This window comes from Pyricularia grisea, assembly GCF_004355905.1.
Source record: "Pyricularia grisea strain NI907 chromosome Unknown Pyricularia_grisea_NI907_Scaffold_2, whole genome shotgun sequence".
Classification (NCBI taxonomy): Eukaryota; Fungi; Ascomycota; class Sordariomycetes; order Magnaporthales; family Pyriculariaceae; genus Pyricularia; species Pyricularia grisea.
Genome location: NW_022156717.1, coordinates 1,384,101 through 1,403,223, shown reverse-complemented (window position 1 = coordinate 1,403,223; position 19,123 = coordinate 1,384,101). Strand labels below are relative to the sequence as shown.

The following is a 19,123-nucleotide window of genomic DNA, read 5'->3' as shown; positions in this document are numbered from 1 at the left end:
TCGAATAGTTTGACGAAAAAAAGACTATATGGCCAGACTTGGCTCCCTCTTCTCTTTTCCTTCTTTTTCCTCGCTGGTTAACATTACAAAACAACACAAACAACAGAGGAAAACAAAAAAAAACCCAAAGAAAACAGACCACTCAACCTTGAAAAAACATGGGTTGCTGTCTCTCTACCGGCAGGAAGAAGATCCCCACCGAGAAGACGATGGGCGACGAAGACCCATCGTATCGAGCCCGGCACTGGCTCGAGCCCCAATACAACGGCCGCGACCCCGAGGCCACCTACGCCGAGTTCCTCGAGAGGTTCGACGACGAGGAGCCCGACCGCCGCCGACAGCTTGCAGCCAGGGACAAGACTCGCTGGAAGACGTACCCGAACGGGGAGCGGCAGTACATCAATCGCACCCAGCCGAGGACGGCAATCCGCCAGACCTACAAGAGCGAGGACTCAAAGATGAAAACATACGCCTAAGAAGAAAAAAGAATATTCCCCTTACCGGTGACCGCATTTGCTTTATCTCGGAAGGGCGTTCGGCGGAGCGGGATTTTTAGGGGTTGTTGGGGGATCCTGGGTGGAAATCAGGGATTTTCTGTCTTTTGCGTCTCTTTTTTTTTTTTTTTTTTTATCTTTTGGGCGTACGAGGTTGCAAAAAAAGGAAAAAAGGAGGATTTAATCTGTGATCTACTTGAGCGCTTTTGTGTTTGGATGCTTTGCAACAGAATACCACAATAGGGCTCTAAATCTTACGACTTGCGTTGCTTCCCATAAGATTGTGTAACTGAGCCTAAAGATCAAATGGTTTGTTCCGATCCCCAAGGAGCCACTTATACCCTGAGGTCATTAAGGAGCAGAGGTAGCACGTGATTTCACACGAGTATGCCATTAAATGTACCCGAAATCTGTCAACGCTGGTTATGAAGGATGGCATCTTCCAGTTAGAGCGGGAGATCAACCCATTGAGTGCAGCAATATTGAAGACAGTCCAAGAAGGCCGGCTTTGGAAAAGTGTCTTTCCACTCTGTATGGTAGACTGTAGCTAAATACAGTTGGAAACATACGCTCAATCGATGTTGATATTATTGATTGAACAGAGATTTGTTCTTTTCAGCCACAGAGTGCGTGTTCTTTCAAATAAAACCCCACAACCACAGGACATTTATCTCGAGTGCTGGAAGATCCCGAATTATTGTTGCGATGCGGGGGATTGGAACGTTCCCGGAGGTAGTGGGCGAGTCTGTGTTAGTAGGGGAAGGACCAGAGCACATTGCCTGGTGGGAGCGCCGCCTCTGTAGAGAATAGGTGGTCAATGCATAACTTCCCGGACTGAAGGGTAGTCGCAGCCGACGGCCTTGAGTAGTCAATTCGAAGTGATGCTCTTGTATCGAGCTCTCGGGATAGTCAAGGGAGCAAGCAGCCTTGTTCTTTTGACTGGACTTGGGGAGAGGGGCCGGCCGAGGCAACAGAGTAGGATAACCTTGGATGTGATTTTCGCGGAACAAAACTCCGGCTGAGAGGTCAAGTGTTGACAGCCGTAGAGGTGGCAGCGCAGGTGTGGCCGGCCTAATCTGGAGGCAAAACTTGCTCCAGGTGTGCAGCGCATGGTTGGTGCTGCGCAGATTGCAGGTGGATTATACGAGGCAGAGGGCCAAATAGCTGCAAGCTGAGACGGGAAGGCAAGTGAGCAACCCTCAAAATTGCTGTTGGAATAATTATTTTATTTTTTGTCGGTTGTACATGTAGACAGGAGTAGGTAAAGGTAGGCAGGGTAGCTAAGGTAGGCAAGGCAAGGTTGGTAAAAGGGATGGCTGGTTACTGACCGGAATAGGCAATTTCTTGTAAGCTTCTGCCAGTATAATTATTTTATCTTCTCAACTCTATTAGTGCAGAAACCACTACCATAGACAAAAGATTGGCCACTTGCTCACCGAGATGTAATCATATGTGAAAGCTTTTGATAGTGCTACCTTTATGGTAACTACCCCTGTACCTCTCTACATTGTAACTGCAGAAACGACCGCTGTAAAAGGAAAAAAGGGGTTGGTCGCCACTGCGATGTATATGAAAACCTTAGGTATCCCTCCCTGTACCAGAAGATTTAGCAACTTGCCACTGCCTACTATGCTCATATGCACACCTGCACGCCTGCACGCCTGCACGCCTGCACGGAATCTCAAGTGATGTTTCGAAACTGGAATTTTGGCGTCGAAAAAATTCATATATAAGTAGATTTTCCCGCCTACCATTCGACTCCAGAAATCTTCCTGACCATCTCGCAACACATACATACAAGAGAAACTCCTGGTATCATTCAAGACAAGATACCAAAAACTTCAGTCGCACAATCGACTGCAAACCTACCAGCCTTCGAGTCCACCACTTTACCGGTCTCGCCAGCTTACCTTGCCTTACGAGAAGACCTCGTAGGTCAAGAATACTTTTTTTTTAAGAAGAGCAACACCACCACCACCAGTAAGTGTCAACCCACACTCCTCGATCTTGTTCACATCCACCCAAGTCCCATCATCTAACCAAACCCTGTTACATTCTCTCAACAGCCACCAAAATGGGCTGCTGTTGCTCCAAGCCCCTCGACAAGGGCAAGGGCAAGGCCGAGGGGATCGTGCTGGAGAAGCGGATCCCATACGATCCGAGCTCGGACTCGGACGTGATGCCCGCCAAGGAGTATTGGCCGGCGGCGGGCGAGGCTGGTCCCTCCGACTGGAGGGATCGCAGAAGACAAGGGAAGCGCCAGGTCATAGACCAGGCTAACCGCGCCATCGACCGGCGCAACCGCGACCTTCTCGGTCGAAACACGGACTCCTCGTATTGAAGCGAGCGAGACGTGTCGGGCGGTCTCTTCTTTGCTGGGTTGGTTTTTTTCTTGGGAGTTTTTGGGGTTTGGGGTTTTGTTTTTGGAGTATCTTGGGCCTTCTTTTTGACTTGATTCATATAGACTTGTGGATCAAGTTCAAAGTTCAAGAGTTTTTTTTTGGGTCTGTTTTTTGGGTTCCTTTTTGGGTGTCTTAGTTTCTCGAATCAAGACAATTTCACCCCCCAAACATCTTTTCACCATCTTGATGTCGTAGGCTGTGATACTTGATGCACATACATGCAGTGCATGTTCGTAAACATGGCCCACTGGTGCGACACTGTCCACGATGCGTGTATTCATATTCAGGATCTGGTAGGTCGGCCTTGACCCAAGTTCAAAAAGCGATACAGTACGTTGGCGATGAGCGGCCGATTTTAGACTAATACCCCATCACATTCAAGAGTAACAGCATCATATGATAACCTCGCTGAGGGTTGTCACTGGCAGTGTCGATGATCTGCGAACAGTCTGGGATTAAATAAAGCGGACCTGCTCGGGCGTGTCAACCACAGCGTGTCCCAATGGGCCGAGATTTCCAGTACGAACTACTAGAGTCGCAATAAGTATTTTCCTCATGTCCGCCAAAGAAGAGGGTTACTGTCATCATTTAGGCGTTCTGCGACTCGGGAAGCTGAAGCCTGTGTACTTTCATTTCCACGACGACGTGTCCAATGATGCGTTGCCTTCAGAAGTGCGCAACATCCAAAAGCAGGTGAGCAGGGAACTTGACATTGTCAACACTTGTGTGCGATGCATGATTCAGTTTGGTTATTGGTGTCATGATCTCAGGGGTAAAAGTACAGATTTGGCAGACCTACAGATGGCGATTTGGTGAAAACTTTTACTCCCAGCGACACTTGAGAGAGAGATTCTATTCTAGCTGTTGGAGCAAATTATGTCGAGAATAAAATAGCAGACTTTTAGATTAGGGGGTGTGATGGTAGCCCCCAAGATAACGGGTTAGGGGATGACTTGCATGCGCATGAACTTTGGTGTAATACATGCCAAATATATATTCCATAGTAAATATTATTATCCGCTCTTGGCTCTTTTGGAAATTAAAGATTGCAACAGTAATACAGCTTGCTCTCACAACCATAAAAACCGACATGATCTACCGTTCTTTAGCCCAGAGATTTTCTACGCTTGCGAGCCGCTGCAATCAACGGTCTGTTTTCCCATTCATCCATCCAAGCACCGTCTTAGAGTCCACTACTTCTCTTTACTGAACTACCTGGATAGTTCATCTATTTGATCCAGGTTGATAGGCAGGAGCGAGCTCGTCGAAAATTGGACACCACATCAAAAAGGTCCCTCCCTTATCAGAAAGGCAATTCTACACGCCACTGCCTATTTCCAAGAGTCATTTTCCGGCATTGTTTAATTTAGCTCATGGCTGAATAATGGGAATTGGAAAACTTGCCTATTCCTCCGTTTCGAAGTTAAACGACAAGGGCTGTGCCCTGCATATTCTATCTACAGTGAGATCAGCTGGAACTGGCCTCTGTGGCTTTTTGTCATCTCTCAAGCCATTCCAGGGATGCTTGATTACTAGTACCTCTCCAGCATAACGTTTATGCAAACTACCGCGTGTTGCAGGTCAGGTATATCACCGCCTGTAATTCTGTTATCATTGGCTCGGACGCCTTTTTAGCTCTATCTAGCTCTAGTCTAGTGTGAGAAGCTTAATGTGACAACATCTGCCCTGACAGAATACAGAATCCGTTTCATTGCACGCTTTGATTTGTGAGACTCTTGTATATTGATCAGTATCCGAAGGAAACCTTCTTAGACTATAGATTCAAGGTACCGAAGTACATGAGGCAAAAAAGCTAACAGCCATGCGTCGTCGCCAGAGTGATTGGCTTCCTGACTCCCACCCGTGCAGGTCTTTCAAGTGCTCACCCACGAGTCCAAGGTTCAAGGTACACAGGACTAGTGTGGCCCAGGTGCAACTTTTTTTTTCGCAAGTGATAAAAAAAAAAAAAAAAAAAAAAAAAAAAAAAAAAAAAAAAAAGCGTGCCCTGTCGGACTCAGCCGCCCAAGCCGCCCAAGCCGCCCTATGTCGCTGATGCTGGCGAGATTAACATCTTAGACAGATCAGATACCGTAGGCTTTCAATGTATCGTTTTTGTCCTGGGGTTAATTTTTTTTGCTGGCGATCAGACGCAGGGCAACTCCGGAGGTACACGGCATGCAAACCCCTGCAACCTGCTAAGGACAAACCTATTATTTAGACCGATTTTCCAAGTTAAGCGATTAGCAGACTTGGAGTTCGGCGAATTGTCCGTTAAAAGGTTTGATCGTGGCGTTCTTGGAATTATTTTTAGATGAGTTTGCATTGATTTTTGCGGCCATGCCGGGAGATATGTTCCTTGCTAGTCAGCGACTTTTTCTAATCACTACAGCGAGATTGCTTGCTCGAATATCATCAGCTGTGCAACATTTATATCCCTATTTAAAAACACACCTTGCGCATTTCTATTTTACTCACCCGTGGGGGTTTTTCTTTCTATTTTCTAATCATTTAGTCTTGTTTTTACTCTCGTCAATTATTGATAGCAACCAACGATTCAGCTTCACAGCCGTGAAGGGTTCTCGAAGTTACAGTACCTAATTTTGGATTGAGAAGGTGTAATCGAAACTTTTTTTTAAAAAAGAAAAAAAAAAAAAAAAAACCAGTGGGTATGTAACTGTAACTGTAACTGTATATTTAAAGGTAAGCCGCAAACCAACACAAGTCTTTGTATTTCTTTCTTATCATGCTTTCTTTCAACACAGAGCCTTTACCTCTTTTTTCTTTTCTCTTTCATTCTTGTTACAACTCTTGTCTTCTTGTTTGCTTCTCCTTTTGTAACACTCCTCGTCAATAACACCAACAAAAATGCAATTCTCTACATTCTTTCAAGTTTTGGCACTATTCGCCATTGGTGCTGCCGCCTGCTCATCGCCAGATGGCCACCACCACCACCATCATCATTCCGCGATTCAGCGTCGTGGGTTATTTAAACAACCGCCAGAAACCTACTGGAACAAAGGATATCACTATTTAACAATAACAGATCGCCGGGTTCAACAATTCAGTAACGACCCCAATTTTGAAGTTATAGAGACGTGGAAGTGCCCAAAATGCAGATCCTATTTTGCGTCCAAAAAGAATCTCGAAAAACATTTGACTGCCCGTCATCGTAAACACGAGCAGACCGCCGCTTCAATGGCCAACTTTCCTCCTAATTTTGCTCAAATCCACCGGAAAGAGCCAGAGCTTGAAGCATCCAAAATACCCTGGTGTTACGATTCAAACCAGCTCCTGGTTCAAAATTGGTTAAAATCCCACCCCAACGCGAAAGCCACGCCGATTTGGGGCTGCCAGGATTGCACAGAGGGATGTGTGAGCAGAGACGCATACATAGCACATTTGCGTAATCGACATAAGCATAGCAAGAAGCTAGCCGAGAACCTTGCCCCAGCCGAGGCTGATGAGGTCGAAATCATAGGGGGAATTCCGCCTGATGAGGTGTATTCTGGACACTCGTCGCCCAAAGCGGTTGGCGCCAAGGGGCCAATTGTAGACAATTCCAACATTCAGCATCATGGGGCGTCGTCTTCTGGACAATCATCGCCTAAATCGCTTTATTTTCTAATGACCGATCCCCGGGTTGAGGGTTGGAAATCCAACCCCCAATTGGAAACTAGACCGCATTGGAGGTGCGACGTATGTAACGCTTATATTGATAGCGATAAAGAGTTCTACAACCATTTGATTGGCCTTCATGATTGGGAGGAAAAGCCGGCCCGCGAAAGGGCCAACAGCACTCCTGATATAATTGAAGTCTGGCAGAGAAATCCAACCGCAAAGGTCGCCGGAAACCCTCCCAATAGGGTTCAAAATGAAGTACCACAGGTCCAAATCTAATAGGATTATAAGCCAGATTGGAGGGAATGGTAGAACAGTGGTGCAGGATATTTAGTTCAGAAGTGGAACACTATAGAATTTAGACCATCTGATACAATCAATGACAGACTAGTTATTTATAATTATTCATCTCCGTAACTTGTAAAGCCGACCCCAGTGACTCAAATATCATCACATCCATGGACGGAAGCCCATTTCGAAAGTTGCCACAAAGTGAGTTTTGGCAATAAAACTCAAACACATCAAGCCAAGTGCACGAATGTTGAGGTAATTAGAGATTCTGTACTTTTGCAGCCTATATTAGTTTATTCATCATTGAAAAACTCCCCGCTTTCTTCATACAACAGTCATTTATTTGTACGCTTGCATGCTAATATCGCTGCATTTTTTTACCCTCCAAAAGAAAAAAGAAAAAATACCCGACTAATGTCCTTTTTTCTCTCTTTCTCTCTTCTCCCTCAAGCATTAAGCACAAACTCCCCCTTCTTCAAACCATCCGCCTCGGCCGTGACCACGATGCGCCCACCGCCCTCCTTGGCCCTGACGACAGCCAAGGCCTTTGCCCGGAACGCCTTCCTGGTGTGGCTGGGGAACGGCACAAAGTCGGTCGCGTCGCCGTTGTCGGTAGAGACGATCTCGCCGGGGCCCGAGACGGAAAACTTGACCTCTGGCTCGGCGGTCGGCACCACGTCACCCTGGTCGTCCGTGACGGCGACGCTGAGGAACGCGAGGTCGCCGCCGTCGGCCTGCAGCGTCTTTTGCTCCTTGTAGCTGGTCAGGGAGAGCGTCGACGCGGCGCCCGTGGTGCGCACCGTGGCGTTGGCCCAGGGCGCGCCGCCCTTGTACGTGGCGACGTGCACCTCTCCCGGCGTGTACGTGACATCGTCCCAGCGGAAGCGGTACTCGTACTGGCCTCTCTTCTTGCGGCCTTGGCTCTTGCCGTTGACAAAGAGCTCGGCCTCGTCGCCCGACGAGAAGACATGCACGGGGGTGACCTGGCCCTCGCGGCCGGCCCAGTTCCAGTGTGGCAGGATGTGGGCCATGGGTTTCGCCGCGGCCCAGCGGGCTTGGTACAGGTAGAAGCGGTCTTTGGGGAAGCCGGCTAGGTCGATGATGCCAAAGTAGGATGAGCGCGACTCGTCATCGTAGGGGGTGGGCTCACCCAGGTAGTCCCAACCCGTCCAGACGAACTCGCCTCCGACGTAGGGGAACTCGTCCTGGCTGGCAAAGACCTTGTCCGGACTGGCACCCCATTCGACGGCGTGAAGCTCGTAGCTCGAGACTTGGCGCGTGGCGTTGATGACGCCTTCACCAGATGTGATGTTAACGACAGCCGAGTTGTTAGACGGCACGGGGAACACGTAGGTGCCGCGGGACGAGACGGCAGACGACGACTCGGTCGAGTAGATCATCTTGTTGGGGAAGAGGGAGCGGAAGTCGGGGAATGACGGACGCCTGCCGGTCCTGCCCTCTCCCTGGTAGTTGAGCCCGATGAGGTCGACGACCGCGGCAAAGGCCGAGCTGGGACCGGCGTTGTTCATGCCGACGGTGCTGGAGCGCGTGGCGTCCTCCTCGTGCGCGATGCCCGCCAGGCGCTGGGCAGTGCGTTCGCCGCCCGACACAGTCTGCTCTCGCACTTCGTTGCCGTAGCTCCAGGCCCAGACCGAGGCGTGGTTGCGGTCGCGGCGCACAAATGCGCGGAGATCCGGCTCGGACCAGTCGTCCCAAATAGAGGCGAAGTCGTTTTCCACCTTGTGGTACGCCCACGTGTCGAAGATCTCGTCGAGAATCAGCATGCCCATGTGGTCAGCCAGCTCAAGGAGCTCGGGCGCCGGGGGGTTGTGAGAAGTTCGGACTGCGTTGGTGCCCATGTCCTGGAGCATCTCGAGCTGGCGCCTCGCCGCTGGCACGTGGAAGGCCGAACCGAGGCTGCCAAGGTCGTGGTGCTGGCAAACGCCCTGAAGGTAGACGCGCTTACCGTTGACGTGGAGCCCATCGTCGGTGTACTCCAGGCGGCGGATACCAAAGTTTGTCTTGTAAGTGTCGAGGAGCTCACCATCGGCGGAGTAGACACTTGTGACGGCCACGTGGAGGTTGGGAGTTTGGTCGGGTTTGGGTCCCCAAAGGGCAGGGTTGGAAACGGTCACGGTGCCGTTGGTCGAGATAGATGAGCCGGCAGGGACGGTAACAGTAGCATTGCCGAACGAGGCAACCTTGGCCCCGGGCTGACCAGACGCGTCAAGGACGTGAACGTCTGTCGTGACGACAACTTGAGACTCATTCTTGCTCGTGCTCTCTACGGTGACGGCAATATCCACTGTAGCAGACCCTGAAGAAACGTCCTTGGTTGTGATGTAGGTTCCCCAGTGACCGACGTGCGTGGGGTTGACCTTGGTAAGCCAGACATTTCCTAGGTGAAACAGGGTTAGTCGGCCTCTACTCCAACAGCAAATGCGTAGCAACTAGAGATGAAAGCTCGTCCTGGAAAAACCAAAAGACCAACTTACTGTATACGCCACCTCCCGGATACCACCGAGACACATCGATAGGCGAGTCAACCCTGATGGCAAGCTGGTTCTTCCCCTCCTTGAGGAAAGGCGTGAGCTCCAGCCGGTAGCTAGCATAGCCGTACGGCCAACCGCCCACGATTCTGCCATTCAGCCAGACGGTCGAGTAGCTCATGGCACCATCGACCTCGATGTACACGGCCTTGCCGGCGTCCTCGGCCGCAAATTCCAAGGTCCGTCTGTACCAGCCGATGCCCTGACTAGGAAGCCTTCCTTGGCTGCCACCGACGGGAGGGTCGGGACCCTCATAGAAGGGACCCTTGATTGCCCAGTCGTGGGGAAGGTTCAGAGCCTCCCAGGAGCCGTCATCAAACTCGGCCTTGGAGAACTCGGGCGCCGCCGGCTCGGAGCCCTGGTCGGGTCGCTGGACATGCTTGGCCGAGTCAACCACAAAGTCGTTGGCCGCCGGCATGATGAAGGACTTCAGCGAGGTGTAGTTCAGCCCGTCCGGGTTGGACGTGAAGCGGCTGAAGCGCCAGCCGGCATTCAGGCTCTCTCGAGACCGCTGCTCTGCCGCGGCGGCGTCGATCGAGAAGAGCGCCAGGCCGAGGAGGAGGGTGCTTGTTAACCAACCCATCTTGTCTGATTGTTTCCCTCTTCTCTTGGATTTCCTCTACCGTGTACAGCAAGTAGGAGGGAGGTCTTGCCAGGGACAGAGGGCCATAAGGAGAGATGAGTGGAGGGAAAGGTGATCCCAAAAGAGTCGAGGAAGACGGGGACTCGACTGGTATAAAAATGCCAGTCGAGGTCACATGTCGTTCCACAACATGGATCACGCACGATTCGTTAAAGTAATCTACCTGCCTTACTCGGTATGTGAACCTGTTCGATCATGACGTTGGCCAGCGTGTTGTCGGTTCATCTGGTGCCATCGTCCCCGCATATACTCGACGTAACAATCCACGCGCGCGGGGAAACCTGCTTGTGTTTTCTTATTGACCTGTGCGGTCGATGCTACCCAACGGACATGATGGCCTTGGTTTAACCGATGAATTGGGCCGCCCATTGGAGCGCAAGAAAAGAAGATGGGGAAAATCATGAAGATCCGGCCCCATATTAAATGCAACGGGTCCTGCCGTCTTGGGCAAGAAAAGGACTTGAAATTTTCCGCTGTTCACAATCACCAAAGGAACTTGGAAGTCAATTACGAAGTTCGGATGAGAAAAAATAGAAAACAAGGGATAAAAAAACTAGAGACATACCTGGTTCGATAGTGAATCGTTGATCACGAATGCTTGAATAGTTATACACACCTTTTTTTTTTTTTAAGAATTTCCGCATGTAATCGCATGTCTCAGTAATACCAAAGGTCGGAGTCAGTCAGCATTGAGGATATAGGCCTCCCGTGTATAGTGGTCCAGTGTGATTACGCTATACGCGAGCAACGTGGGATAGCCCACTTGTAGAAATCCGGGAACCAGATTGAGTATAAAGATAAGCCGATCTCAAGCTTTGCTAGTTTTAGACTTACATGTTAAGAATTGGAAGTCTGTTATCGACTATACCCACTTGGCAATCGAGTGTCGCAATAACATCGGCCCATGGCGTCCGAATCCGAATTGAATAAGAGGCAGAGATTTGGGTGGAAGGGAACCGTTCGTTCACCAAGCCATGACTTGGTAGCCAGGTTGTTGAAGCATGTGCAAACATCAAAACATTTAAAAGATTCAAACAATCCCCAGGTGTAGGCCCCGACGATCCGATCTCATAGGTCGGGAGCATCCGCAGGTACGAATCATGTACCCTCAAAATGTAGATTGTTGAAACGTTCATCAAGGATGAAAACACGAACGGGAGTCAAAGTTAAACGAGTAAGTAACACATCAAAACATTATACCACAAGAACGGTCCTGTCTCTTCGCACATTCCTCATATGACTGGGTAGCCTAGATACGGTAAATATACACATGCTGGTCATTGCTAGGTCAAGGAAATTAACAAAGGAGAAAAAATTTACAGATAATTCCTCATCTGAAATCAGAGGCAGAAAAAAACTATTAACATGATACGCCAAAGATTTCAATTCAAAATGGCAGAGTTATAATCCGCTTTTCATTGTCTGTTTTTCCTTTTTAAGACGAGAAGAGGCGTCCGCAGCCGAAGTGGTTCTCGCAGCCGCAGTCACCAGAAGCCTTCCAGTCGTCGTCGGTCCAGCTGAAGAAGACAGACTTGCCGCCGCACTCTTGCTGGATGGACTTGATGGCTTCAGCCTGCTGCTGCTCACCAGGGCACGAGATACCGATGCACTTTCCACCAGTGGGCCAGCCAGTCTCCATAACGTAGCCTTCCTTGCCACCGCAGAGGTTCTGGACATGTTGGAGTTGGCTAGAAACGAACTTGCCGGCGTCCTGGGGCAGGACAGCGCCGTTGAAGTAGGCGTGGATGTTGGCAGAGACAACATCAACGACGGGGCAGATGGTCTCAGCAACACCCTGGCCCTCCCAGCCTCCGACGGTGTCGGTGGTGGTAACGGGAGCGTTGCAGCCGCCAGAGCGGAGGACACCACGGACCTCACCGATCAGATCCTTGAGCTGGCTGGGAGTGCAGTGACCGTTGAAGAGGGCCTCGTTACCAACAACACACATCTCAACAAGGTCCCATTGGGCCCACGACTTGATGGCGCTGATCTGCTCGGCAACCTGGGGGCTGCCGTTGGTGCAACCAGGCTGGCCTACAAAGACACCAATGATCATCTTGACACCGTGCTTGCGGCAGGCAGCACCAACGTTGGGGAGGGTGTTGCAGTCGGTTGAGTAAACACGAACAGACTTGAAGCCACCGGCCTTGATCTTGGCAATGTCGCTCTCGACCTCATCGGCAGACTTGCAGACGCCACCGTTGCCGTATGGGGTGTAGGTCATGGCCCACTGGTTGCCACCGCCCAATGTAGGAGGCGACGAGGCAGAAGGCGAAGTCGCGGGGGTCGAAGAGACAGGGGTAGAGGGAGTCTCAGAAGCCTTGGAGGTCGTGGGCTGGGCCGGGGGAGGAGCGGCGGCCGAGGTAGGGGCGACAGTCGGGGCCGGAGCCGGAGTGTCAGTGGAGAATGGGCAGTAGACCACGGTCTTGGTGTCAACGATGGTGGTGACAGCAGGAGCGGTGTAGGTGCCCGGGGGGAAGGAGGTGATGGTAGGAACGACAACGGTGGTCTCGGAGGAGACGGCGGTGGTGGTGCCACCAATGACATAAGTGCCAGACGAAGGGCAGACGAAGGTGGTCTGGGTGACAATGCTGGTCACGTCGCCGTTGGTCTCGGTCTTGACGGTCGGGACGGGGCACACAACGGTGGTGGCCGTGGTGACGACAGTGGTGACACCGCCAATGGTGTTTGTACCCGGGGTAAGCACGGTCGACGAAGGAGCACATGCAGTCACGGTCTCGGTCACAACCATGGTCGTCGCAGGGAAGGTGTAGGTGCCGGGGGTGGGGCACTCCTGGGCGATCGGGGTAGGGACCGTAGCCGGGGCCGTGGTCTTGGGGGTCGGGGAGGGCTTGGGTGCATCCGGGACCAGGGTGGGCTCTCCGTAGAAGGTGGTGTAGTAGGTCTTGCACTCAGGCACGCAGACGGCCGAGTCGTTGGAAGCCCTCTTGGCGAAGAGATCATAGTGGGCCTGGCGGTGCTGGCGGTGAGCGCTGACACCTCCGGAGAGGGCCGCGACAGCGGCAGTGGCGACAGTGAAGCCCTTCATTGTTGCTGCTGCTGCTGCTCAGTAAAGATTATATTATTCCTCTTGGGATTGTTGTTTTGAGTCGTTAAAAATGAATGCCCGCTAAACGAATGGAGCGGTGGTTGGTAAAGGAGACTGTAAAGGACGGACGAAAGCTATCGAGGCTTTCAAATTGACATGGACAACATCCGAGAGACGTCTGCGTGAGGAAGGAAAGGAAGGAAGAAAAAGAAGAGCAAACGATCAGCGCGATGTGTTGATGTTATTATGGCGCCCGTCCGCCTGTGGACTGGGGGCCGCCGCTTGGCGCCGGTGTCTGGGTGTGTGCTAACCCCCCTGTCGCCAGTGAGGACTGGGGAGCTCGTAAAAAGAAAAGGAGAAAGGGGAACCAGGGCCCTGGCCCACCAAAAAAACATAGGGCCCCCAGTCGACTTTGACATGACAACCCACACCTCCTCGTTGGCAATTACTGGATTCCACTTTGCCATGGCCCACAGCCCTTCCAAGGTCGCCTTTGCTTCATCCAATCTACCAAAGGTGACGAGAACAGGAAGCTGGATTGATGCCTGGACTTTCTTGGCCATTCCTATCTGACCTTGGGGGCTAGTTTTTTGCTACTTCGTACAACTAGTTCTAGTAGGCGCAGGCACCCTTTGAACCAAACCTGGCGCTCGTTATGATTAGCACGACCCGACCCTTTGTTTTGCTTTGCTTGCCCACCTTGCTAACCTCTCCAGTGGGTGGCTTGGGTGGGTACCTAAATCGCTCTGGAGAACCACTCGAGTTGCTTATTTCCACGAAGGCGTTTCTGATGGAACTAACCAAGTGAGTACTAAGCTCCTGAAATTGGACTGCGGGAAGCTAGGGTCCATGTGCGTCGTTTTCACACGAAGCCGTTTGGTGACGTTTTTGGCGGCATCCCGACGATTCCAAAGAAAAGCATCGTCATAGCTAGTTTGTCTTCGATTCCGATCGAATGATATTCATCGTTGATATTCCCGTTTACACCATGTTGCTGTACAACCGGGTCACAAGCCAGCGCCAAACGACGTAAAGACATCCTTGGTACGGTTAAATTGAGGAGAGCTGGTCGTGCTATGGTTCATCGCAACTTTGTTTTTTTGTTTTTTTTTTTTTTTGTTTTTTTTGTTTTTTTTTCTCCTGCTGACCCTGTCGTCCAATTGAATTGCTTGGGACTTCTGCCTCTGGCTGCAGAAATTAGCTGAAATATGGTGTGGGGTACTGAAAAAGGGGAACCATCCAAGAGTGGATACATATCCCCTTTCTGATTGGCTTCTCTTCTTCTAAACTGCTGCAGGAACACGCTGCAGTCACCCAAGTACCGCCCAGTGGTGGATTTGCTGAGTCGCCAAGGTCGCCTAAGGTGTCAAGGTGTGAGTCTTCCACCTTTCTTCAGGGCCTGAGATAGGTAAGGTACCTTGAGTTACATTGTAGATTTTTACGACCCTGGCCTTACCTAAGACCTTCCGTGAGCTGATGGTATTACCAACCTCGTACCTTCCGCTCGATCGATTGGAACATGGATGCCAGCTTCCTTCCTTTCGTACCCTCCAGAGCCCCAAAAATGGCTACCGCCAATGCAATGGGAAATTGCCCAAGCGGCGAGGTTCTCTCGGCAGGAGAGATGCAATCCCGCCACAACAGCCAAGGACCAAAGAAACAAAATGTCAATTAAATTCCATCACTCAGTTAATAGCATTACAACCAACCGTTGACCGGGCAAGGAACCTTAGCCGACTTACCGCCGCCTGCTGTCAACCTAGTTTAAAAACCTTTCAAGTGGCGCCCGGCATCCGGAGATGTTAACTTTGTTCAAGGTAACCATACCGAAGGGACCGACCCCATCAGCGGCACTTGCACAAGTCGTCATTCACAATATGCCTGCCTGTCTTGTTATCCATCAGCCTAGTGTTTGACCCTCATCTGCCTGAATCTAACCCAGTCCACAATTTTTTTTCGTGACGGGGTCAGCAATATAAACAAGCTCAAATCCAATCTCAGGGCTTCCCGAGCGTGTCAATCGACTTTGGTGTGATCTGTAATAACAAATTCTTATTAGCACCTCCACGTTGTTACTCAATGCAGACAAGGCGATGGGCTATCCACAATCTGTGCCCCTCTGACCAAGATCAGCAGGTAAACTTGCTTTTGTTGGCGCCCCGCGGAGCTAAAAAGGAGGCAAAGGATGCTGCGTCAGGGACAAGCCTGCCAAGATAGCACATCCAATTTCATCCAATCGGCGAGCACCAGCGCTTTTCGGGCGGTCGGTTGTCGAGCGCCCCAAGACTTGGCAGCGAAATTACTCGTCGTCCAATCCCCGAAGATCCTTTCTGCAAGCGGCTATTTACTCTTACCGCCAGTTACCCCTACTTGCCCTACTATTTCACCAGTAAAGATTGTGGCTTTAGCCTTACTTTACATGTCGCTAACCGTTTCATTGCCTTTTGCTTTTTCCATTTGTCTCTTTTCGGTCCTCGTCAGAGCAGATCTTTACATCAACATGCAGATTTACGACAAGCTGCATCGCCAAGCTCACTTGTCAACAATTTCAAGCTTGTCAAGACCCAGTTTACCCAAGTGAACCATTTCTCGCTGATCTGGTCCAGACTCTTGTTTGATTGCAGGGTTCACGTGATCGACAAGTTCTCCTGGCAACCTGGGCTGAAAATTATGCCGTTACTCCATGTGTGTGTCATTGAATCGGGGAATGCGAACAGGTGAGGGTGGAGCTTCTTTTCTCTCCAACATGGTGTCAGAAAGACAAAGGTTACTGTTCAATCACGGAAATCCATCATTTTCCTCGTGATTCTGGTATACCGATGAGACAAAAGTGCCGCTTAACCAGCTGGGGGCAAATCTCCATGGTTGACATTTCTAGAGCCTTTTGAGGGATGAGCTGCATTGAGCAAATTGTGCCTCTTTAACCAGCCAGTGGGCTCCCATTGCGGGCTTTTTCACTACTACGTTATCCCGGTTTTCACGTCACACGACTGTGTGCTGCTGCCATGTTTAAATAGTCATGTCCGCACCCACCCAAGCCACGACAATCATTGAAGGTAATGCAGGCATGGGATTCAACCTTATCGCCTTGCATACCACTTTCACACAGACGTGACCATCCGAATCGAGTCTTAAGGTTATATTGGACAACATGACGAGCTGAGCAAGGCCTTTTTACCCACTCTCAGTTTGAACTCTTGTCAGGCCAAGATTCCACTGAATGGAACTATTTAAAATTTGCAGTACGACCCCAAATTCAATTGCGATTAACTACGGGCTTTGTGTTTTATGGTCCTCCCGACTTCTTCCTATCGAATGAATGGCGGCCCGTACATCGTCGAGGTTTTTTTTTTTTTTTTTTTGTCCTGCTTTGCGAAGCACAAAGTGAGCAGTAACTTGAGAAATGATCGGCAGCAAAATCAGAAGATAGGGTAGCAACACTTTACGAGAATATATGAGAAAATTGGTGTTACAAACACTCGAGTTATTTCAGGTGAAATGATGTCTGAAAGATCGTCAAAACCCATCTAGATCTAGACTAGATCGACAACCATGATAGGGGTGGGCTGGGCAAGCTTAACAATAAGTTTGATATTCGAAGCCCAATAACAATAAAATGGAGGAGCCTCCACCAGTGCCGTTCGATCTCAGATACTTGATTTCGACTGGATCAAGTATAGGACTCGTAGTATATCATGTCTCAAAACGATACATGATCAGTCAGCTTTTTAATTTCTGTAAGGGTCGAGAAGTCTTCCAGAAGCTCGATACAGTTCGTATTGCCTAGCATCTAGACTAGAAGTCCTAACGGGATGAAATTGCACTATGTGCTTGGTTCTCGGGAGTGCGTGAGTCTACCCTGCGTAATCGATCCATTCTCCAGTATTCATCGTATTTTATTCAGGATCTTGGATGTATCTATCGGCATCGATGGGAAAATGTTGCAAGATGTGGGAACCAAGGATGTTCTAGTTTTTGTTAGGTTGAGTGCTGTGTACACTCAGCATTCTTGTATGATTTCTGTTCCTTTTGCATGTCGCATCATATGCGCCAGAATTTCAAAAAGCCCAGACGCATTCAATTGTTATTTGTTGAGGGGGGTGACCCTATCTTGACAAGGACGGACGTAGGCTAGCACTTGGTGTCATTGTTGACTTTGGGACGCTTAGCAAGTGGGAAACTTACGATGCACAAACAAGACTATCGCTGACAGGTCCAGACTGCCTGGGCAACGACCAATCCAGTTCTGCTATCAAATATATAGAAGCCAGACATGTGATGAGCGTTGCAGCAAGTGTCTTCGTGCAGTCTTGGGACAGTTCCAGGGCAAAAGTAACTAAATACACGCGCCCTGGAAGTAACAAATTCTGAAGGCAAAATGCGCTCCATGGACTTCTGACTACAGATTACATTCGATATATTAAGTTTGGTACATGTTCCGTGATTGGTCTACTAAACACTCGTTAAACACTCGACTGAATGTGGCGCCAGAACTATGAATTCTCTGTGTTTCGGGCTCTCATCTGGTTGGTGCTAGAACAGGACCTGATTTGATGAAGATGTTCATAGAGAAACTAAGCTGCGACTCTTGTTTGAATGCGAAATGTACGGATATAATGCACAGCGAGCGTAAATCAGCCATGAAGAAAGTGAATTGTCAACTTGGTTCCATGCGGGAAGATGTAACTCCTCGTTTCTAACTAGTGAACCTATATCGTAATTTAGCAGCACCAAAAAAAGGTCCATGCCAGTACTGCTGGCTTCTGGTGGTGTCCACATCTCTGAAAGCTTATATTCCAGGACTGTCTTGGTCTAGTAGTGAGCAGCGAAGCCAAAAGCGGCGACGATGGCGATGATGCCAGACTGGCAACCGATCTTGTCAGCTGCGAACACCAAGAACAGAACGAACAACTCAATCTTAACGGTAAAATAGAAAAACAAACGACCGGACTAGCTTACCGAGAAATGAGCCATTGAGGCGCCGCCAGTAGGCACAGGCAAGGCCGTCTGTGTCGGCATGTGCGGGACGCTGCCGTTGCCGTGGTCCATGGACGGCATCATACCGGGGCTGTGATCGTGCTCGCCGCCGGCCCCGACTGTGGGGGCCATGGTGGTGCTCGTCTGCGTGATGGTGGTCAAGTCCTCACCAACGACGGGGGCTACGCCGGTCTCGTCGGCGGGCGGCACGGTCGTCAAGCTGGTGGGCAAAGCGGGCTCTTCGGTTGCCACGATGAGCGTGGTGGCTGTGTTGTGGTCGCCGTGGTCCATGGACATGTCCATAGACTGAGCGGTTGCAAAGGTGGCCAGCGTGGCGAGGAGGATGTTCAAGGCGAGCATGTTTGCTATAACGGGTTGATAGAAAGGATGGAGAGGGTTGCCTGGAGTAGAGATGAGGAACTCAGAGCTGAAGGATATTGGTTCTCCAATGATGGTGAGTAACAGCGAACGTGTGTCTTGCCTTGTTGTGAATTTGAACTTCCAAAGACCAGAAGAAACGCAGCTCTTATACCAGCAAACAAGCAAAATGGCGCGAGGAATGCTCGTACCGGGCGAACATGTTCCTCATTCCAGCGATTATTTACTTTCTTTGTACAGGAAATCACCTAGTTGAAGCCCCAAAAAAGAATGTCATCCCTCAGGTTATTACCGTATCGCCACGTCCGGAATGGTCATGACTGGAATGTAGTTCTTTGTTGGCATTTGCAAAGGGGACGCAATCGCCCCATTCTCGGCCAACGTGACATCCTTCAGCATGCAAAGTGTTTCCTGGCGAAGGTGTCGAAAGATTTGATAGCGCCAAATGGATATCAACAATATATGATCATCTGAAATATTCCATGACTAAAAATGATGCTTTCCGAATACCATTTGATGCTTTGGCGCCAGGTGAGTTGCGACGGTGTTGCCAATTGGTGGATGTGACCGTGGGACCAAAAGAAGTGGAAACAGAGACCAGACCACCACCGCCAGTGTCCTCGTTGACAAGAAAACATTTCTGAGCTAAGTGAAGAGCTGCAATGCTCATAGCTCATTTTGTGCAGCTTGAATAGTTATCTTCCCTATACTCGCCAAGGCAG

The 19,123-nt window shown here is 50.1% G+C and overlaps 6 protein-coding genes across 6 annotated transcripts; 2 read left to right on the top strand and 4 right to left on the bottom strand.

The window, feature by feature from the left end:
- Positions 1 to 158: 158 nt before the first annotated feature.
- On the top strand, positions 159 to 476 carry PgNI_02969 (uncharacterized protein; the record flags this gene model as incomplete). Its single annotated transcript, XM_031123025.1, has 1 exon — positions 159 to 476. One exon carries the CDS (start codon positions 159 to 161, stop codon positions 474 to 476), a length of 318 nt encoding a protein of 105 aa, XP_030983891.1.
- A 2,067-nt stretch (positions 477 to 2,543) lies between these two features.
- On the bottom strand, positions 2,544 to 3,125 carry PgNI_02967 (uncharacterized protein; the record flags this gene model as incomplete). The annotated part of the gene is made up of 3 exons (XM_031123023.1): positions 2,544 to 2,723; positions 2,776 to 2,869; positions 3,115 to 3,125. 3 exons carry the CDS (start codon positions 3,123 to 3,125, stop codon positions 2,544 to 2,546), a joined length of 285 nt encoding a protein of 94 aa, XP_030983893.1.
- PgNI_02968 (uncharacterized protein) lies at positions 2,569 to 2,835 on the top strand (the record flags this gene model as incomplete). The annotated part of the gene is made up of 1 exon (XM_031123024.1): positions 2,569 to 2,835. One exon carries the CDS (start codon positions 2,569 to 2,571, stop codon positions 2,833 to 2,835), a length of 267 nt encoding a protein of 88 aa, XP_030983890.1.
- A 3,857-nt stretch (positions 3,126 to 6,982) lies between the features above and the next one.
- PgNI_02966 (uncharacterized protein) lies at positions 6,983 to 10,264 on the bottom strand. Its single transcript, XM_031123022.1, has 2 exons — positions 9,301 to 10,264; positions 6,983 to 9,203 (listed from the first exon to the last, which is right to left on the bottom strand). Exons 1-2 carry the CDS (start codon positions 9,935 to 9,937, stop codon positions 7,252 to 7,254), a joined length of 2,589 nt encoding a protein of 862 aa, XP_030983892.1. The 5' UTR covers positions 9,938 to 10,264; the 3' UTR covers positions 6,983 to 7,251.
- A 1,168-nt stretch (positions 10,265 to 11,432) lies between these two features.
- PgNI_02965 (uncharacterized protein) lies at positions 11,433 to 13,046 on the bottom strand (the record flags this gene model as incomplete). Its single annotated transcript, XM_031123021.1, has 1 exon — positions 11,433 to 13,046. The coding sequence occupies one exon, from the start codon at positions 13,044 to 13,046 to the stop codon at positions 11,433 to 11,435; it is 1,614 nt and encodes a 537-aa protein (XP_030983895.1).
- Positions 13,047 to 17,633: 4,587 nt separating this feature from the next.
- Positions 17,634 to 18,895, bottom strand: PgNI_02964 (uncharacterized protein). The gene is made up of 2 exons (XM_031123020.1): positions 18,006 to 18,895; positions 17,634 to 17,909 (listed from the first exon to the last, which is right to left on the bottom strand). The coding sequence occupies exons 1-2, from the start codon at positions 18,381 to 18,383 to the stop codon at positions 17,859 to 17,861; spliced, it is 429 nt and encodes a 142-aa protein (XP_030983894.1). The 5' UTR covers positions 18,384 to 18,895; the 3' UTR covers positions 17,634 to 17,858.
- Positions 18,896 to 19,123: the final 228 nt, after the last annotated feature.